General features: G+C 37.9%; 1 protein-coding gene across 4 annotated transcripts in view; it reads right to left on the minus strand.

The window, feature by feature from the left end:
* The window catches only part of NCOA3 (nuclear receptor coactivator 3), a 127568-nt gene that overhangs the window by 27791 nt on the left and 83279 nt on the right, over positions 1-16498 (minus strand). For all 4 annotated transcript variants that reach the window (XM_040248114.1, XM_040248116.1, XM_040248115.1 and 1 more), the window contains 4 exons: positions 3585-3689; positions 2487-2659; positions 1899-1999; positions 292-466 (listed from right to left, as the gene is read on the minus strand). In XM_040248114.1, the coding sequence (XP_040104048.1) occupies positions 292-466; positions 1899-1999; positions 2487-2659; positions 3585-3670 (535 nt within the window). In that variant the 5' untranslated portion in view covers positions 3671-3689. The remainder of the gene's footprint in view (positions 1-291; positions 467-1898; positions 2000-2486; positions 2660-3584; positions 3690-16498) is intronic.

Here is a 16498-nt window from a genome sequence, read left to right on the forward strand (position 1 = left end):
ATTATACATCTTCCACAGTACAATACATTTCAAAGAGACAATATATAAAACACTGGAATAACTTCAATTTCAAATTCAACAGGTATCTCACATATTTTGTAACTCACTGTATATCTTAGACCCATGAAATGTATACCAAATTTTAAATTCATATTTGAAAATTTTGCTATTTACAGCTTTCCCTGTTCTATAGAGTCATCACTGACTTTCAAAAGTATATTCAACTTTCTAAGAAATGATTAAGAAAAAAAATTTTTTAACTTACTTGGAAAATATACTTTAAAAACTTACCTGTAGATTTTGGTAAGTTTTTAAGAAAATCCTTTCTATCTTCTTCATGCAATATATTGTAGACACTTGTATTAACCAGGTCCTCTTGCTTATACTGCAGGTACTGGGTGACATTTTCTGACACAAATACAATGTTTCCTTCACGATTCACCACAAATAGGAAGCCGTCCAATGCCTGAAGTGAGATATGTTAACACTGGCTATTATGGACTGAACTGTATCCCCTTCCCAACCACAATTCGTATGTTGAAGCCCTAAAGCTCAATGTGACTCTATCTGGAGATAGGGCCTTTTAGAAGGTAATTAAAGTTAAGTGAGGTCATAAGAGTAGGGCTCTAATCCAACAGGACTAGTGTTCTTATGAGAAGAGAGACAGACACGAGAAATGCACACACACAGAGAAAAGGCCACATGAAGACACAAGGAGAAGGCAGCCATCTACAAGTCAAGAAGAGGGGTCTCAGGAGAAATCAAGACTGCCAACACCTTGATCTTCGGCTTCCAGCCTCCAGAACTGTAAAAAATAAATTTCTATTGTTTAAGCCACTCAGCCTGTGGCATTTTGTTATGGCAGCCTTAGTACTAAACAGAATTTGAAAAAAACTGTTGATTTAACAACTATCAGCCATCATGTCTGTTAACATTAGCAACATCAACAAAGGACTGGCACCCCACTCCAGTGCTCTTGCCTGGAGAATCCCATGGATGGAGGAGCCTGGTAAGCTGCAGTCCATGGGGTCGCTAAAAGTCGGACACTGAGCAATTTCACTTCACTTTTCACTTTCATGCACTGGAGAAGGAAATGGCAACCCACTCCAGTATTCTTGCCTAGAGAATCCCAGGGACAGAGGAGCCTATTGGGCTGCTGTCTGTGGGGTCGCACAGAGTCGGACAAGACTGACGCGACTTAGCAGCAGTAGCAGCAGCAGGAAAAACACAGATGATTTGAAAAGATGACAGCAAAGATGAAATTTGAATTAATTTATAATCTAATTTTTGAAGAATTACTTCTTCAAAGGAGTTTTTAAAAATTAAAAAAAAAAAAAAATCACCCTGAATGCTTCCCCCACTTTCCATTTGGTATCAAGTCAAACTATAGGAACTAGAGCACTCTGTAGTGAGAATTTACAAAGAGGAACTGAACTCATCCACTAAAAAGTAGTTGGAACAAAGCAACTGGAACAAAATTATCTGATAAGTGAGCTTTAACAAAGGGCTTCTAGCCATCACTTAAAGTAAGAGAAATCTTCTGTAAAGTACAACAGGTTAACTAGATCTATTAAAGACAACTACTTACAAAAAATATCTAAAGTCTTAAAAATTCCTCCAAAATATGAAATTATAGCACCATACTATCAATTATGGAAAAATGCACCCAAAAAGTCAATTTAAAAAAATATGCCCAAATGCATGGCGGGGGTGGGTACATAGGACCTCATGAGTTACATATATTTTAAACCTAAGAACATTTTATAATCATATTCAGAATACTGAGTTCTATCTCATGAAAAGAAACATTTTCTTTTTGCTCTCATATCCTACCCAAAATTTTATCTTTTTTTTTTAATTCAACACCACTTACTTTAGAACTAAAACCTTATACTTGCCTGAAGTAAGAGTGGTCCTAAGGAGTCTTTATCAATAACTCCTTGTCCTGTGGAAGATACATCAGCTTTCTGAACATCATCATCACTGGAAATAGCTTTTCCTGAAAAGACACAAGGCAGTACTACAAATAGCATATATATCAGTTACAGTCTAAATGCACGTTCAAACTGTCCCCAGAACAGAGAGGCACACAGACCGATGCGCATGTGCATGTAAACAATGTTTTCTGATGAGAAAATGATGCTACAATTTTTAAGGGTTAAAATTACACTTCTGAGTTACCCAGGAGCACAGAAGATACTCTAGATTTTCTTTCCCTACTAAAGGCACTGTTTCACTGCTTCCTGAAAGGGAACTAACAAATAACAGGGTGAGCAGCCCGGGCTTCTTTCCAGGTCTGGTGACTATGTCCGAGGGAGCACAACTGGTCCACTGGTCACACTAACCTAACTATCGAGCCCCACAGGGGATACTAGCCCTCAAGGAACAGCAGTTCCCATCTAAGCAACAACGGAGCAAAAGACAAATGTGAACCCAGTTAACAAGTTCCTGCTAAAAGACTTGAGTGTTTTCTTACTTTGTATTACCTTGCTCTTTTATTTGACGTATCTGTCTTACTGTTTCTTTTAAAATTGCACATTTATCTGGTTTGACATTGAAATTGTCAATATCACTAAGATTAGCAGATATTAGTTCAGCCAGTTCTTCAATATATTTACTTTCCTGCTCCCGTCTCCACTTTTCACCACTGCAGGCAAGGCTGGGAAATGGGGGGAAAACACCATAAATATATCAGTCACAAACAAGCTGTGAGCAGAATCAGTACCTACACAATACTATTATATCCATATACTAGCAAAGTAAATTCAACCCACAGAGACTCCCAAAACAATGTCTTGGAGACCTAGTATAATACAGTTGAAATCTGTGCAAACCTAAATTCAAGTCCACCTGTTGTTAGCCTGGTGGCCTTAGTCAGTTAGCTTCACTTCATCCTCTGGAAAATGGGGATAGTCTTTACCACAAAGAGACAGTAAAATTAACAAATAATTAAATAGCAATAACTACTTATTAATAATAAGGTCTCATGAAGTATACTGATAAGATTGTTTTTTTGTAGTATTTTTTTTATTTAAATTTTATTTTTTTACTTTACAATACTGTATTGGTTTTGCCATACATTGACATGAATCCACCACAGGTGTACATGAGTTCCCAACCCTGAACCCCCCTCCCGATAAGATTGTTTTTATTTTGCAACCCTGAGAGTGAAATTTAAGTGATACTGACCTTGGCAAATACGAAAAAAGCTATGAAGTATCACTGCATAAAAGGTAGTATTTCATTTCTATTTTTTAAACTTCTAACTTCACTCAGGAAAAGAATGATAAAACCTCACAAATGCCAAAATATCAACTTATAACATGTTCTTAAAGGATACTAAAGATTCTTACTTGTAATGATCTTATCTTACTTGTAATAAACTTATCTATTTGTAACTCCTACATCCTCCATTGAGAAATGCTTCTTACGGTGTCGCAGTTAGTATATATTTAAACACATAAACAATAAAAATCTAACCAGATAAAGCAAATAACAGAAAGTTGAAAATGTTATCTTCAAACCAAACAAATAAAGACAAGAGGAGGTGATCTTGGTGAAGTATCAGGAAATAAATTGCTTACCCTTGCCCTGGAGGATCACATGGCAACTTGCGTTTTCGTGAATCAGGGGCCAATGGATCCAAAGCGTTTTCTCCTAACCCACTCATCGTGAATATACATTAGCAACTAAGAGAGAATAAGATAAAAACACTGTAAAATATCCATGACTCTAATAAAAGCATAATATGCTTGAATGGCTGCACTCTGTAATTCAGGACTACTTTCCTTAAATGGCTGGATAAGTCTCAATATTCTTTACAGTACACAACTGTTCTGAAGACCTCAAGAGTTTATACTCCACTAATTAGACAGAATGTCCAACCCTGGGACAAACATTTCTCAAGACCAAGTAATGTGTATACTGAATATCTCACAAGAACAAGGCATCTTTTTCAAATCTAATAAGAAAAAGAGACCGTCAACTCTCCAATTGATAAAATACTAAATTATACTTATATACAAATAAGATCTATCTGGCCAACTGGTAAAAAGTCTTTGAATGATAAATCTCAAAATTATTTTCAAGCTATTTTCAAAGTAGTGTATTTTTTTTCCTGTAGACCATTTCTTTAGCATTCATCATCCAATGTGTTTTTCTTCCGCTGCTTAAAAATAAGCTGAAACTCCGTAAATAATATGTAAGCTCCAATACATTCTGCTTACAAAGTAGATGTATAACAAGAAAAATCCAGGTGGGAAGATTTTGACAAGATCCACAGAGCAACAATTATTTTAATATTAACTGGTGGAAAGGAAATATGCCTTGATTAAAGTTGCATTGATAAAAACTGTATTTTTAAAAATAAGGTACTTTTAAAATACCTTAAAAAATAGGTATTTCTAAAAAATAAGGGTATTTCTTGTTGGAAAAAGAAATACTCAGTAGCTCATAATTTTAGCACATTTAACTTATATGCAGAGTACATCATAAGAAACGCTGGGCTGGATGAAGCACAAGCTGGAATCAAGATTTCTGGGAGAAATATTGATAACCTCAGATATGCAGATGACACCATCCTTATGGCAGAAAGGGAAGAAGAACTAAAGAGGCTCTTGATGAAAGTGAAAGAGGAGTGAAAAAGTTGGCTTAAAACTCAACATTCAGAAAACGAAGATCACGGCATCCAGTGCCATCACTTCATGGCAAACAGATGGGGAAACAGTGGAAACAGTGGCAGACTTTCTTTTTCTGGGCTCCAAAATAACTGCAGATGGTGACTGCAGCCATGAAATTAAAAACACTTACTCCTTGGAAGGAAAGTTATGATCAATCTAGACAGCAAATTAAAAAGCAGAGACATTACTTTGTCACCAAAGTCCATCTAGTCAAGGCTATGGTTTTTCCAGTAGTCATGTATGGACCTGAGAGTTGGACTATAAAGAAAGCTGAGCACAGAAGAATTAATGCTTTTGAACTGTGGTGTTGGAGAAGACTCTTGAGAGTCCCTTGGACTGCAAGGAGATCCAACCAGTCCATCCTAAAGGAGATCAGTCCTGGGTGTTCATTGGAAGGACTGATGTTGAAGCTGAAACTCCAATATTTTGGCCACCTGATGCAAAGAGCTGACTCATTGGAAAAGACTCTGATGCTGGGAAAGATTGAAGGCAGGAGGAGAAGGGGACGACAGTGGATGAGATGGTTAGATGGCATCACTGACTCAATGGACATGAGTTTGGGTAAACTCCAGGAGTTGGTGATAGACAGGGAGGCCTGGCATGCTGCAGTTCATGGGCTTGCAAAGAGTCGGACATGACTGAGCAACTGAACTGAACTGAACTAAGCCTTCACTCAACAAGAAATTTATTTGTCCTAAACTCTTGTTTATGAAGACGCTGTTATAAAGAATTCCAAGACAACAGAGAAGCTCAAACACGCCAAACTACTTTTTCTTAATTTGTTAAAACACATCTTGCTTTCTATCCACAGTTTGAGACCTACACAGAAGGACATAAACTTCCACTAGGTGGCACAATCCTGCCAGGAAGAGAGACAAATCAACAGAGAAGCAAAATTTCACACAAGAAACTTAAAATATTCAGCTTCAGAAAAAAACAAAATCCGAGTTTTAGATTACATTATCATCTTTACAGATGTCCCAGGTATGAATTAAACACTAGCAAAATTTATTCTACCAATAATTTTGGTTAAAAAAACATAATGGCTGAATAGCTGTTATGTTTCAAGAACTTGGTGTTTTTTTCCTCACAACATAAGTTAAAATAAAGGAGAGAAAAGAACTTAAATAATGGCCCAATGTTATGATTTTACAGGGTAACCAGATCCCACAATACCACAATACTATATTCTTCAAAAATGAGAATATCATAAAAGACAAAGTCTTTAAGTATTCTAGATTAAAGAAAGCTAAAGAGAAACAATAATTAAATGCAATATTTGATCCTATATTGAATCCTGTGCTCTAGACAGGGAAAATGCTATACATTATTAGATCTATTGACAATTTAGAATATGGACAACAGATACAGTATTTTAACAATGTTAAATTTACTGGAGTTGATTTCTGTACTGTGGTTATTTAAGAAACTATCCCTATTCTTAGTATTTAGGACAAAAAGGCCATTATGTACACAAAGGACCCTCCAATGGTTGGAGGGAGGGTTTACATACTTATAAGTGAGTGAATGACAGAGAAAGGAACAGGAAAAGAGGGGGAAAGGGAGGGGAAGAAGAGACTAGAAAGGAGGCTAGCAAATTGTTGACACTGGGTGAATCTCAGTTGGGCAAAAATTTTTTAATTCTTTGTACTATTCTTTTTCTTGCAACTTTAAGTTTAAAATTATTTCAAATAAAGTTAAATCCATGTTCAGCTTTGACTTCCAATGTTCATATTTTAAGAAAGTGATTCCTTTAAGAACAGAAACAGAATAACTAGCTATGTCTCAATACAATTACCGTTACATTTTTGTTTCATTCACAGGTTATTTTTAAACTATGTGGCCAACCATCCAGTGAATAATAGCATTTATTTTAAAAATATAATTTAAAAAATTATACTCCAAACTTTAGATATTATTTCCTTACTTTGATGTTAAACACAAGCTGAATCCTCAAAATTAACAAACTCTTTAGTGAATAACAGCATTTCTTTAACTTGAAAGACATAATTTATTCTATATTCTTTGTACTATTTCCTTAACTTCGCTGTTACACATAAACTGGATCTCCAGTAGAGCTTAAGGTGCCTAGCATATAACAGGTGATCAATAAGTATGCCTCAAAAAGTACTGAGTAAATAGAACCCCTGCAGTCGTATTTTAGATTTTCCTCCATTCTGATCTACAAAAAAGTTTAAAGATTAAACTTTCTAAATTGTTACTTGTTTGGCTGACATAGGATGTCACCAAAATGAATTTTTAGAGACAATAATTATATCAATAGAGAATCAAAACCATGAAAATCTTAGTATGAAAGAAGTCAGTAACCACAACTATCATGTAAACTACACAGGTGCACATATCATTCATGTAAAGACAATGTTTATGTACATATAAAAGAAACCTAAATATGTCAACTGTATCCAAATATGGGCTTCCCTAGTGGCTCAGACAGTAAGGAATCTGCCTGCAATGCAGGAGACCAGGGTTTGATCCCTGGGTCAGGAAGATACCCTGGAGAAGCAAACTGCAACCCACTCCAGTACTCTTGCTTGAAGAATTTCATGGACAGAGGAGCCTGTCCATGGGGGTCGTGAAGAGTCCGACACGACTGAGGAACTATGTCCAAATACACACGTGGCTCTCCTTCTCTTGATCTAACAGAACAACAAGCTATAACATGGATATGACTGCAGTCTACATGTTACTGAGTTTACTCTTTCACAGAGCCACATGATCTCTAGTAACACAGGTAATTATCCAAAAATGTACCAGTGCACGATTCTAATCTAAAACCACAGTACTGGTGTTCATTCAAACATGAAGGTATAACTATTTAAGATATAAAATAATTTTCAAATTTCATTTTTTAGAAACAAGATTGACAGATTTTTTTTCTGGCTCTTACTTAGATAAACCTTGGTGCCACCTTCACTATACAGTGCCTAAAAGACCACAGGATACACAAGTCTGAATGACAAAATATTGTATAACAGAAAAATCAAAGTAGAATAAATGTATCTTTAAATGTCACCCGACTAAAGAGAATGTTCAACATGAGAAGTAACAAACAGAAGTATTTCAGTCCCAAAAAACAAGTCTCCACATATTCCATAAGACAATAATTCCTAAAAACAGATGACTACAACAAACTCTTCATGCACCGTTCCCTATTCATTTGGTATTAATCTTATTTATGAACACAAAAAACTATAAAAAGCATTTGTTTTACTTGCCAGGCCTGTTGTCTACTTCTCACTGGTGGAGCCACACTCAAACTATATTTACCTGGGGGGATACATTGTCTAGTTTTGTAAGTTATTCCTTTCATGGCATATACACACTAAATCTAGACCATTTTCAGTCACTCATCAAGAATTAGGGTGGGAGGGGGAAATGGAACATGTACCAGGCCCACGAGTAGATTAATTTCCGCTCCCCAGAAAAGTTAAGAAACACAGATCAGTAAGTAAGTGTACAGCCTACATTTTTACATCTTAAACGATAGCCCATCTAGTCTGAAGAATGTACAGAGTTGGTAAAATCCATATGCAAAGGGGAAATAATACAGCACAAGCGTTTCCCAGTGCCTCTCACATCGGGACAGTCTATTGATACCGAGTTCCTTCTAAATTCTGTTCCCCGACAGATAGACTATAATCCACACAGCTGAGCTGAAAAGAAATCAGGACCACGAAACATACCTGGCCTACTCCCACACAACCTGCACTCTTATCCGATAGTGAGGTTCACAGTATATTTTAAAGTTGTGAATGTAGATGTTCCCCAGCTGAGAGTTAAACTGCAGTAACACCTCAACCACAATTCCAGGTAGAATACAATCCAATCACAGAAGGCTTTTCATATCCCTGACACTACAGTAATGAAAAACTAGAGTAAAACACTTTTCATTGAATCAGATTCAAAGGCCCAAAATGTATTCTATCTTTCAATGTAAACTCAACTGTCTAGATCCTTGAGTCATTTTTACAATTATTTTCCTTATATGAAATGTTTCTACTTAAAAGTTCTATGCTATACTACTTAAATACATTAATATGACAGTGTACACTTTAAAATGACATTTAAGCAAAATATTCTATGCAACTATTTCAATACAGAATACTAGAAATTTATAATAACTTTCAATGTTCTCAAAATATAATGTTACCTATTTCTGTATTATTTGGAGAAGTCATAAGTAGATTCATGATAAATCAGATTTAAAACGAGCACAAATCTCACAGCAACTGGATAAAATTCCTCTATAAATACTACAGGCTTTTCTATACAATACAACCAAGCTGTGGTACAGGTTTAAGTTTATATATGCACAGAGTACAACAAACTGGTAGAAAAGGAAAGTTCTTTAAAAGCAACAAAGAATTGTATCTGCCAGCTCAAAAGCCACGAAAACGATGACATGTGGCTTAGTAGCATTAACTACCTTTCCTTTTGGTTATTCAGTTAAGACAGGAGGGAAAATCTTGATTATGTAGAACAAACTATGCAGACGGTCAAAGATACAGGAAGCACTCCATGTCCAAAAGGAAGCGGTGTCAATCAACAATGCTAGTGTCCTTTAGGTGAGCAAGAAGTTATTGGGGCGGGGGGTGGGGGGCACCTAAGAAAAGCCATGACAAGCCAAAATGTAAGGAGGTAAAGTGAAACTGAGGTAAAGTCGCCCAGTCATGTCCAACTCTATGCGACCCCATGGACTATACAGTCCATGGAATTCTCCAGGTCACAAGACTGGAGTGGGTAGTGGGTAGCCTTTCCCTTCTCCAGGGGATATTTGCAAACCAGGGATCGAACCAGGTCTCCCACATTGCAGACGGATTCTTTACCAGCTGAGCCACCAGGGAGGCCCAAGGAGGTACGTTACCCAGTAAATCTCCAATGGGATAGAGACCAACTAAAATATTTCATTTTCCCAAATCAATAAGGGAGGAGGAAGGAAACATAACTTTTGTGGCAGTACAGTGCTAGGCATATCACATATTTGGTATAATTTCTCACAATTCTCCAAAGTATGTATTACTCCCGTTTTATAGATAAAATAGCATCTAGATCACAGATACTAGATGGTAGAGCTGGGATTATAATATTTTTAGAATTTTATAATCAAAAAAATATGTATCAGATGGTCCTTGGGCATTTCGTCCCTCACTCCAAAAAAAATTTAACCAATCACACTGTTGAATCACACCATCTCTGCTAACAAGTTAACTGGAGAATTTCTCAGCTCATCAGTAAGAACACTGAAGCTGTTACATGAGGGTTTAAGGACATGCAGTATTCAGGTCAGAGGCAATGAGGTGCTACAGCTCTGCAGGTACTAATGCCGCTATTTCCCTCAAGCCTCTAGAAATCAACCACTGTTCTTCAGTCACCAAATCAATGGCCCTCTACTAACCATGACCCTTATTTCTACTTGATACCAACAGTTAGTGGTTCACATGGCAAGGAAAAAAGCTTAGTTCAGAAAAGCGTTAACTATAACCAAAAGAAAGAAAGTGAAGTCACTCAGTCGTGTCTAACTCTTAGCAATCCCATGGACTGTAGCCTACCAGGCTCCTCCGTCCACTGAATTTTCCAGGCAAGAGTACTGGAGTGAGTTGTCATTTCTTTCTCCAGGGGATCTTCCCAATCCAGGGATTGAACCTAGGTCTCCCGCATTGCAGGCAGACACCTTACCGTCTGAGCCACCTGGGAAGCCCCAACTATAACCAAAATAACCTGTCAAGTATTTTCATTCTTAGGTTTCCCAAGATTAAATGCTAGAACTAAGTACTTCTGACTATCCCACCAATAATCTGGTTTATTTATCAGACTTGTCTGTCTGACATATTATACAAGGTATGATTAAATATGTCAATTAGGGAGTATTTCTGGGAGTCTCCAGAGAATCTCAGTAACTTAAGAAAATCTTCATACAACTGTGAATTTGAATTATTTATTGAAAACTGCTTGAAACATTATATAAAAATACAGACTGATTAAGCCAATTAGAAAAAAATTACCCTTGGGAAAGATTTATGAGACATCTGTACATAAACACACTACCCAAAATATAAGTTCCAAATTGACACTCTTACTCAAATATAGTATACAGATAGTCATCACCAGTTAGGCTTAATCCTACAAGAATATATTTTCTAAAATATAAAATTAGAGGTTTTATTTCAGTCTTTTGTGCAGTTCCAAGAGAAACAGCACCATGTGCAAAGAAAGGAAACGAAATAAAATCCATGTGTTAAGGGGACAAGAAAAAGCAGAGGAGGAGGTAAGTCCATAAACACAGAGCCACTATGGACATTTCCTCACCAGTGACTATCTCCTACCTTTACGTTTTAACTGAATCTTGGTATAGAGGATAAGAGCTGAAAGTCGGGGGTTGGGGGTTCAAATAAAAACTAACTTGCAACATCCTTTTATTTTGTTGTTGAGAACCTGGTATGTTTAGTAGGATGCACTAAAATTCACCTAATGCAATCCATTTTTTAAATCTAATTCCACTTCTGTTCAAACGTTTGCATGCCCAGACCATTTTGGGACCAGGAAATAAGAGATAAAATGACAACACCCACTATTAGAACAAGCTTCCCTGGTGGCTCAGAGGGTAAAGCATCCACCTGTGATGCGGGAGACCCAGGTTCAATCCCTGAGTTGGGAAGATCCTCTGGAGAAGGAAATGGCAACCCACTCCAGTACTCTTGCCTGGAAAATCCCATAGACGGAGGAGCCTAACCCTAACCCTGCAGTCCATGGGGTCACAAAGAGTCAGACTATTAGAACTCTCAGGCAAGCAGAAGAGGAAAACTTACTATTATAACAACATAATTTGGTTAAGTGTTAAAATGAAGGCACAACTGACAGGAAACCTACTAGCCTACAGTTTTCTAAAAACAGGGGAAAAGCATAAACTGTATCAACAATAAACTACCTTGGTGTGGACATCTGCCACAAAACAGTATAACTCTCAGGTCCTGGTCAATTCTTTTCCTCCATCTTTAGTTATTAATGCCTGCAGATTTGGAAAGGGGCTAGCAGAGAGCAATAAAATATCTTACTTTTAATATATAAGTTGAGGTGAGAAACATCCAAACATGAAGTAACAGCTATTTTACCCATGAGGTTTCATTCTCTCTTCTCTCACTGTACTGCTTGCCTCTTCCTTGTCAATCAACAGCTGACCCCAGAGCCCCTTTACACTGATGCTCTGGTTTAAGCCTGATGAAGCTGAATTCAAACCCAAACTCCCCAGAGGTTCTAGTACCAGAACTGGGCATACCAATTAGCCAAGGCAGGTGCTAGATGCAACTGGAAGCTTGTTGTCAAGAGACTTCTCAACCTCTACACAAGCAACAGAGATGAAGTTCACAAATATACACTGTGCAGAGGGAATTAAGCAAGCCAATTCCATTGAAATCAAATTACCCTCTCCTGACAGCATACTAACTAGCTGGGTAATTCTTTAGTTGCTTTAAAGGTTAGAGTGACTCCAACAATTTAACATGCTGAATCACTCTCATTCACAGGAATGAGACATAATAAACTTGAACTTCATAAACCTGATTATTATATTATTTATTATTAATAATAATAAATTATTCCATTCCTAAACAACATACTATCTAGTTGTATTTCTTCCTCACCACCACCTCCACCACCCAAGTGGCCTAAAACGAAAAAGATTCTGACAAAAGATATTCATGAAAACAACTACTATTTGTATTTAACCCTTAAGTCACTTATTTCTTCTTAGATGTCCCCTCTATCCCTCTCTTATCTACAGTACTGAAACACTTTTAGTCATCCTTCAGGATCAAGTGACTATCACCTTTGGTGAAACCATTCCCAATTATCCAATTAGAAAAAGCTGTCCCGGGACTTCCCTGGTGGCACCATGGGTAAGAACCCCCCTGCCAATGCAGGGGGCACGGGCTGAACCCCTGGTCTGGGAAGATTCCACATGCTGCACAACTGCTGAGTCTGTGCTCTGGAGCCCACGAGCTGCAGGTACTGAAGCCCCCGCTGAGAGCCTGGGCTCCACAGTAAGAGAAGCCACTGCAGGGAGAAGCCCAAGAACCAACAAAGGGCAGCCCCCACTCCCTGCAACGAGAGAAAGCCTGCCATCAACGAAGAGCCTGCCTTCAACGAAGACCCAACACACCCAAAAGTAAATAAATTAAATAAAATTTAAAGCCATCCCCTCCTTTATTCTAATGCATTTTTCCTACTTTATTTTCAATACTATACCTTATCCACATTTGTCTCCACTTTCTATACTATCAGCTCTAAACCATTATAAAAACGTGTGGAGACTATCTTATCACAAACTCCCTCTCTCTCTCCGCTCCTAATACCACCATTCCCTGTGTTCCTCTTTCCAGCTTCAGTTCTCCTCTTTCTTTCCTCCCCATCAGCTATACTTCTGACCAACCACAATATTCCTAAAATGCAGAGAAGACTAGGGGGACGGGGCTAAATACCTTGTAAAACAGTTTTGCTTTTTTCTGACATGTCATTTTTCACTTAGATATTTCCATTCCAAAAAAAATATGGTGGCTTCAAGATATCTATCAAAATAAAACTCAAGGGTTTGAATTCTTCAGCTGACGTACTGTGATACAATAAAGACAGCAGGGCTTTGCTGGACTCAGACTTTTGTCACCTATAAAAAAGCTGATCGCTTGTAAAAACTGGGAATAATCACCTCTTCCATATTCTTATGTTTATTGTGAGAATGAAAACCAATACAAAGCAAGCAACTGGAATAGGGCAAAATGGTGAACCCTCCAAGGTACACCATACCAAGAACAAAGATGTACGTTCAGCAACATCAACTTTGTTCTCATTTGAAAAAGAAATCATTACAAATATCCCATATAACAACAAATTAAAAAGCTTCAGACAAATGAATTAGCCAGAACTATTCAGGCTATCTTCAGTGTACAGATAACTGAGTCGAATTCAAAATGTTTTCCCACTGAAATAGTGTGGTGAATGGCAGTTATTTAACTAACATAAAATCATAAAGATAGAATAAAACTACTGTCATAGATGTCTATGTCCTTTAGATAAATAAGTGTAATTAAAGAGTAAGCAGGCACCTTTAGAAGATTCTGAAGAGGTTATTCAAGTACCTTCAAAGGTTCCCGGTGAAGCAAAGATTGCTGGTTCTTTTTTAAGGCCTCTCTGTATTTCTGGATTTGTGGTTTTATTTTTCCTTTGACAGACGTAAATAGCTCTACATCAAAAGTATTATTTATACCTAAGGCTGTCCCCTGGCACATAATGAAAATATAAGCAGAAAAGAAAGGAAGGAAGGGAAAAGAAAGTGTTAAACCTCCTTGAGCTAAGCGGTAGAGCTCTGGATTAAGATAAGCAGTGTGGAGTTAGAGGGGTGTGTGCACAGAGCAGAAATAAAATCTGATATAAATTTAATTAATAAGATATAAAGGAGAGATGATCACAGCATGTGCCTCATTCTCTCCTATTCCAGGCTATCTGTCTAAGAGAAGAAAAGATATTTTAAGAAATGTTAAAACTAAGGGCTTCCCTGGTGGCTCAATGGCAAAGAATCCACCTGCCAACGCAGGAGACATGGGTTTGATCCGTGATGCAGGAAGATCCCACAGGCCATGGAGCAACTAACCCCGTGAGCCACAAGTATTGAGCCTCTGTGCTCCAGAGCTCGGGAGCCACAGCCACCCAGCCCACAGGCCGCAACTCCTGAAGTCTGTGTGCCCTAGAGTCTGAGCTCAGTAACAAGAGAAGCCGCAAGTGAGAAGCCCGCCCAACGCAATGACGAGTAGCCCCTGCTCATGGCAACTAGAGAAAATCCTGCAAAGCAGGAAAAGACGTAGCACAGTCAAAAATAATTTAAAAAAAAAATTTTTTTAAGAAATGATGCCATTAGTCACCTGGCAACCAAACGACTGAGAGCAGCAAAGCTGCTGTAGAAGCAGCACTAGTCAAGTAATGAATGAGCGATACAGGGAACAATGACCGTGGGTCACCTGCAAGGCACACTGATCAAATGGGAGTGCTTGCAGAGCCAAAAAGCTTGAAGTACCAAGACACTTCCCCCTGCGGTCCTGAAGTTAGCTCTGTCCACCAATATCAAGAATACAGAGAAGCTACACTGAGTTTCCCTGTAAGACTAACATCTCAAAAATTAACAACAGGGAAATATAAGATGATGAAGCACTTTGAATTAATTTTCCAAAAACAGGTACTGAAGGTAGAAAAAGAGAAAATAAGGTGTCACAGAAAAAACATCCTAGCCAGATCTCCTTCTCTAAAAGAAAAGACGTTGGGGCAGATGGTCTCTTACTTGAGCAACACGACATGGCAAGTCTGACTCATAAGACTTCCTGAATGGGCCATCATGTAGATTACAGTTAGTCTGCACTCAGTCCTTGCTGTTTCCATTGTCTTTTTTCTTTTTCTGACTTCACAGCACAGTTACTCTTCAGTGATTATAATTCCACTCCTAGACTAAACAACCTTAAATTCAAAAGAATCCTTTTTTTAAAAATAATGTTTCCATATGCCTAGAAGTTATATGTCTGATGACAGAAGTTCTCTCTTCAAATAAATCTCCAAAAGTCACTATTGATTTCAGGATGACAGTAATACAAACAGTGAATGAGAGCATATGTACCAAAGTCCAAAAAGAAAATAAGAATGCACTCCTAATATCATTTACCTGTTGGAGGGTGGTGTAGTGGTAGCATGGCTGAAAAAAGCCAAAGTCCAAACCAAACTTCAACTGCCTTCTATTCTCCTCCAAAATATACCTACTATACTATGTTAAGCTAAGAAGCTGCACCTCTAGGTCATGACTGTTCAAGGGAAGAAATCTGCAGCAAGCGAGACTATGAACTACTGAGGAACAGGATGAAAAGATCATCACTCAAATAATCTCACATGAAACATGGTGTGGGTTTTTTTTTTTTCCTACTCAAAGGTCAGTTCTATGACACATGACTTAAAGAGCCTGTCTGTGTACGTCACAAACCTGCCTATGCGTGTGGAATAAATGAAGGCGGGGCGGGGGGGCTCATCTCATTATCGTGAGAGAACATCTGAGGCAAATTTTTAATTATGAACCCTTGTAAAACCATTCATAACAACTAAACTGGTAAAAGCAAAACCCACTTCAGCAAGCATCCTCAGAGTGGTCACAAAGTAAAAGGGACATAACGTATAGCATGAGGACTACGCTAACTTTGCTGTATGAAACACAGAGAAGTTGTTAAGAGTAAATCCTAAAAAGTTCTCATCACAAGGAAGAAATTTTTTTCCTTCCTTCTTTCCTTTTATTGTATCTATGTGAGATGATGGATATAGCTGAACCCATAGAGGCAAGCATGCCACGATATGTGTAAATCATACCATCCTGCTGAACCCCTTAAACTTATTCAGTGACATACGTCAACAATTTTCTCAATAAAACTGGGGAGGAGGGAAAGTTTTTCTTGTTGTTTTTTTTAAAGTATGAAAGGGAAAGTGTTAGTCACTCAGTCGATTCGACTCTTTGGGACCCCATGGGCTGCAGCCCGCCAGGCTCCTCAGTCCCTGTAACTCACCAGGCAAGAATACTGGAGTGGCTAGCTGTTCCCTTCTCCAGGGGATCTTAAAGAGCCTGAGTGTTAGCCACACAAAGGAAACTGCATTTCCTATACCATGCTTGGGATGAACTGTTGATCAAAATACACAAGTTTTTTGTTGTTATTGTTTCGGGGGTTTCTTTTGTTTTGTTTTGGCCTCCAACAAGCTGATGACCCAGTGCCAGGAAATCAACAAAC

This window comes from Oryx dammah, unplaced genomic scaffold, assembly GCF_014754425.2.
Source record: "Oryx dammah isolate SB20612 unplaced genomic scaffold, SCBI_Odam_1.1 HiC_scaffold_10, whole genome shotgun sequence".
NCBI classification, from domain to species: Eukaryota; Metazoa; Chordata; class Mammalia; order Artiodactyla; family Bovidae; genus Oryx; species Oryx dammah.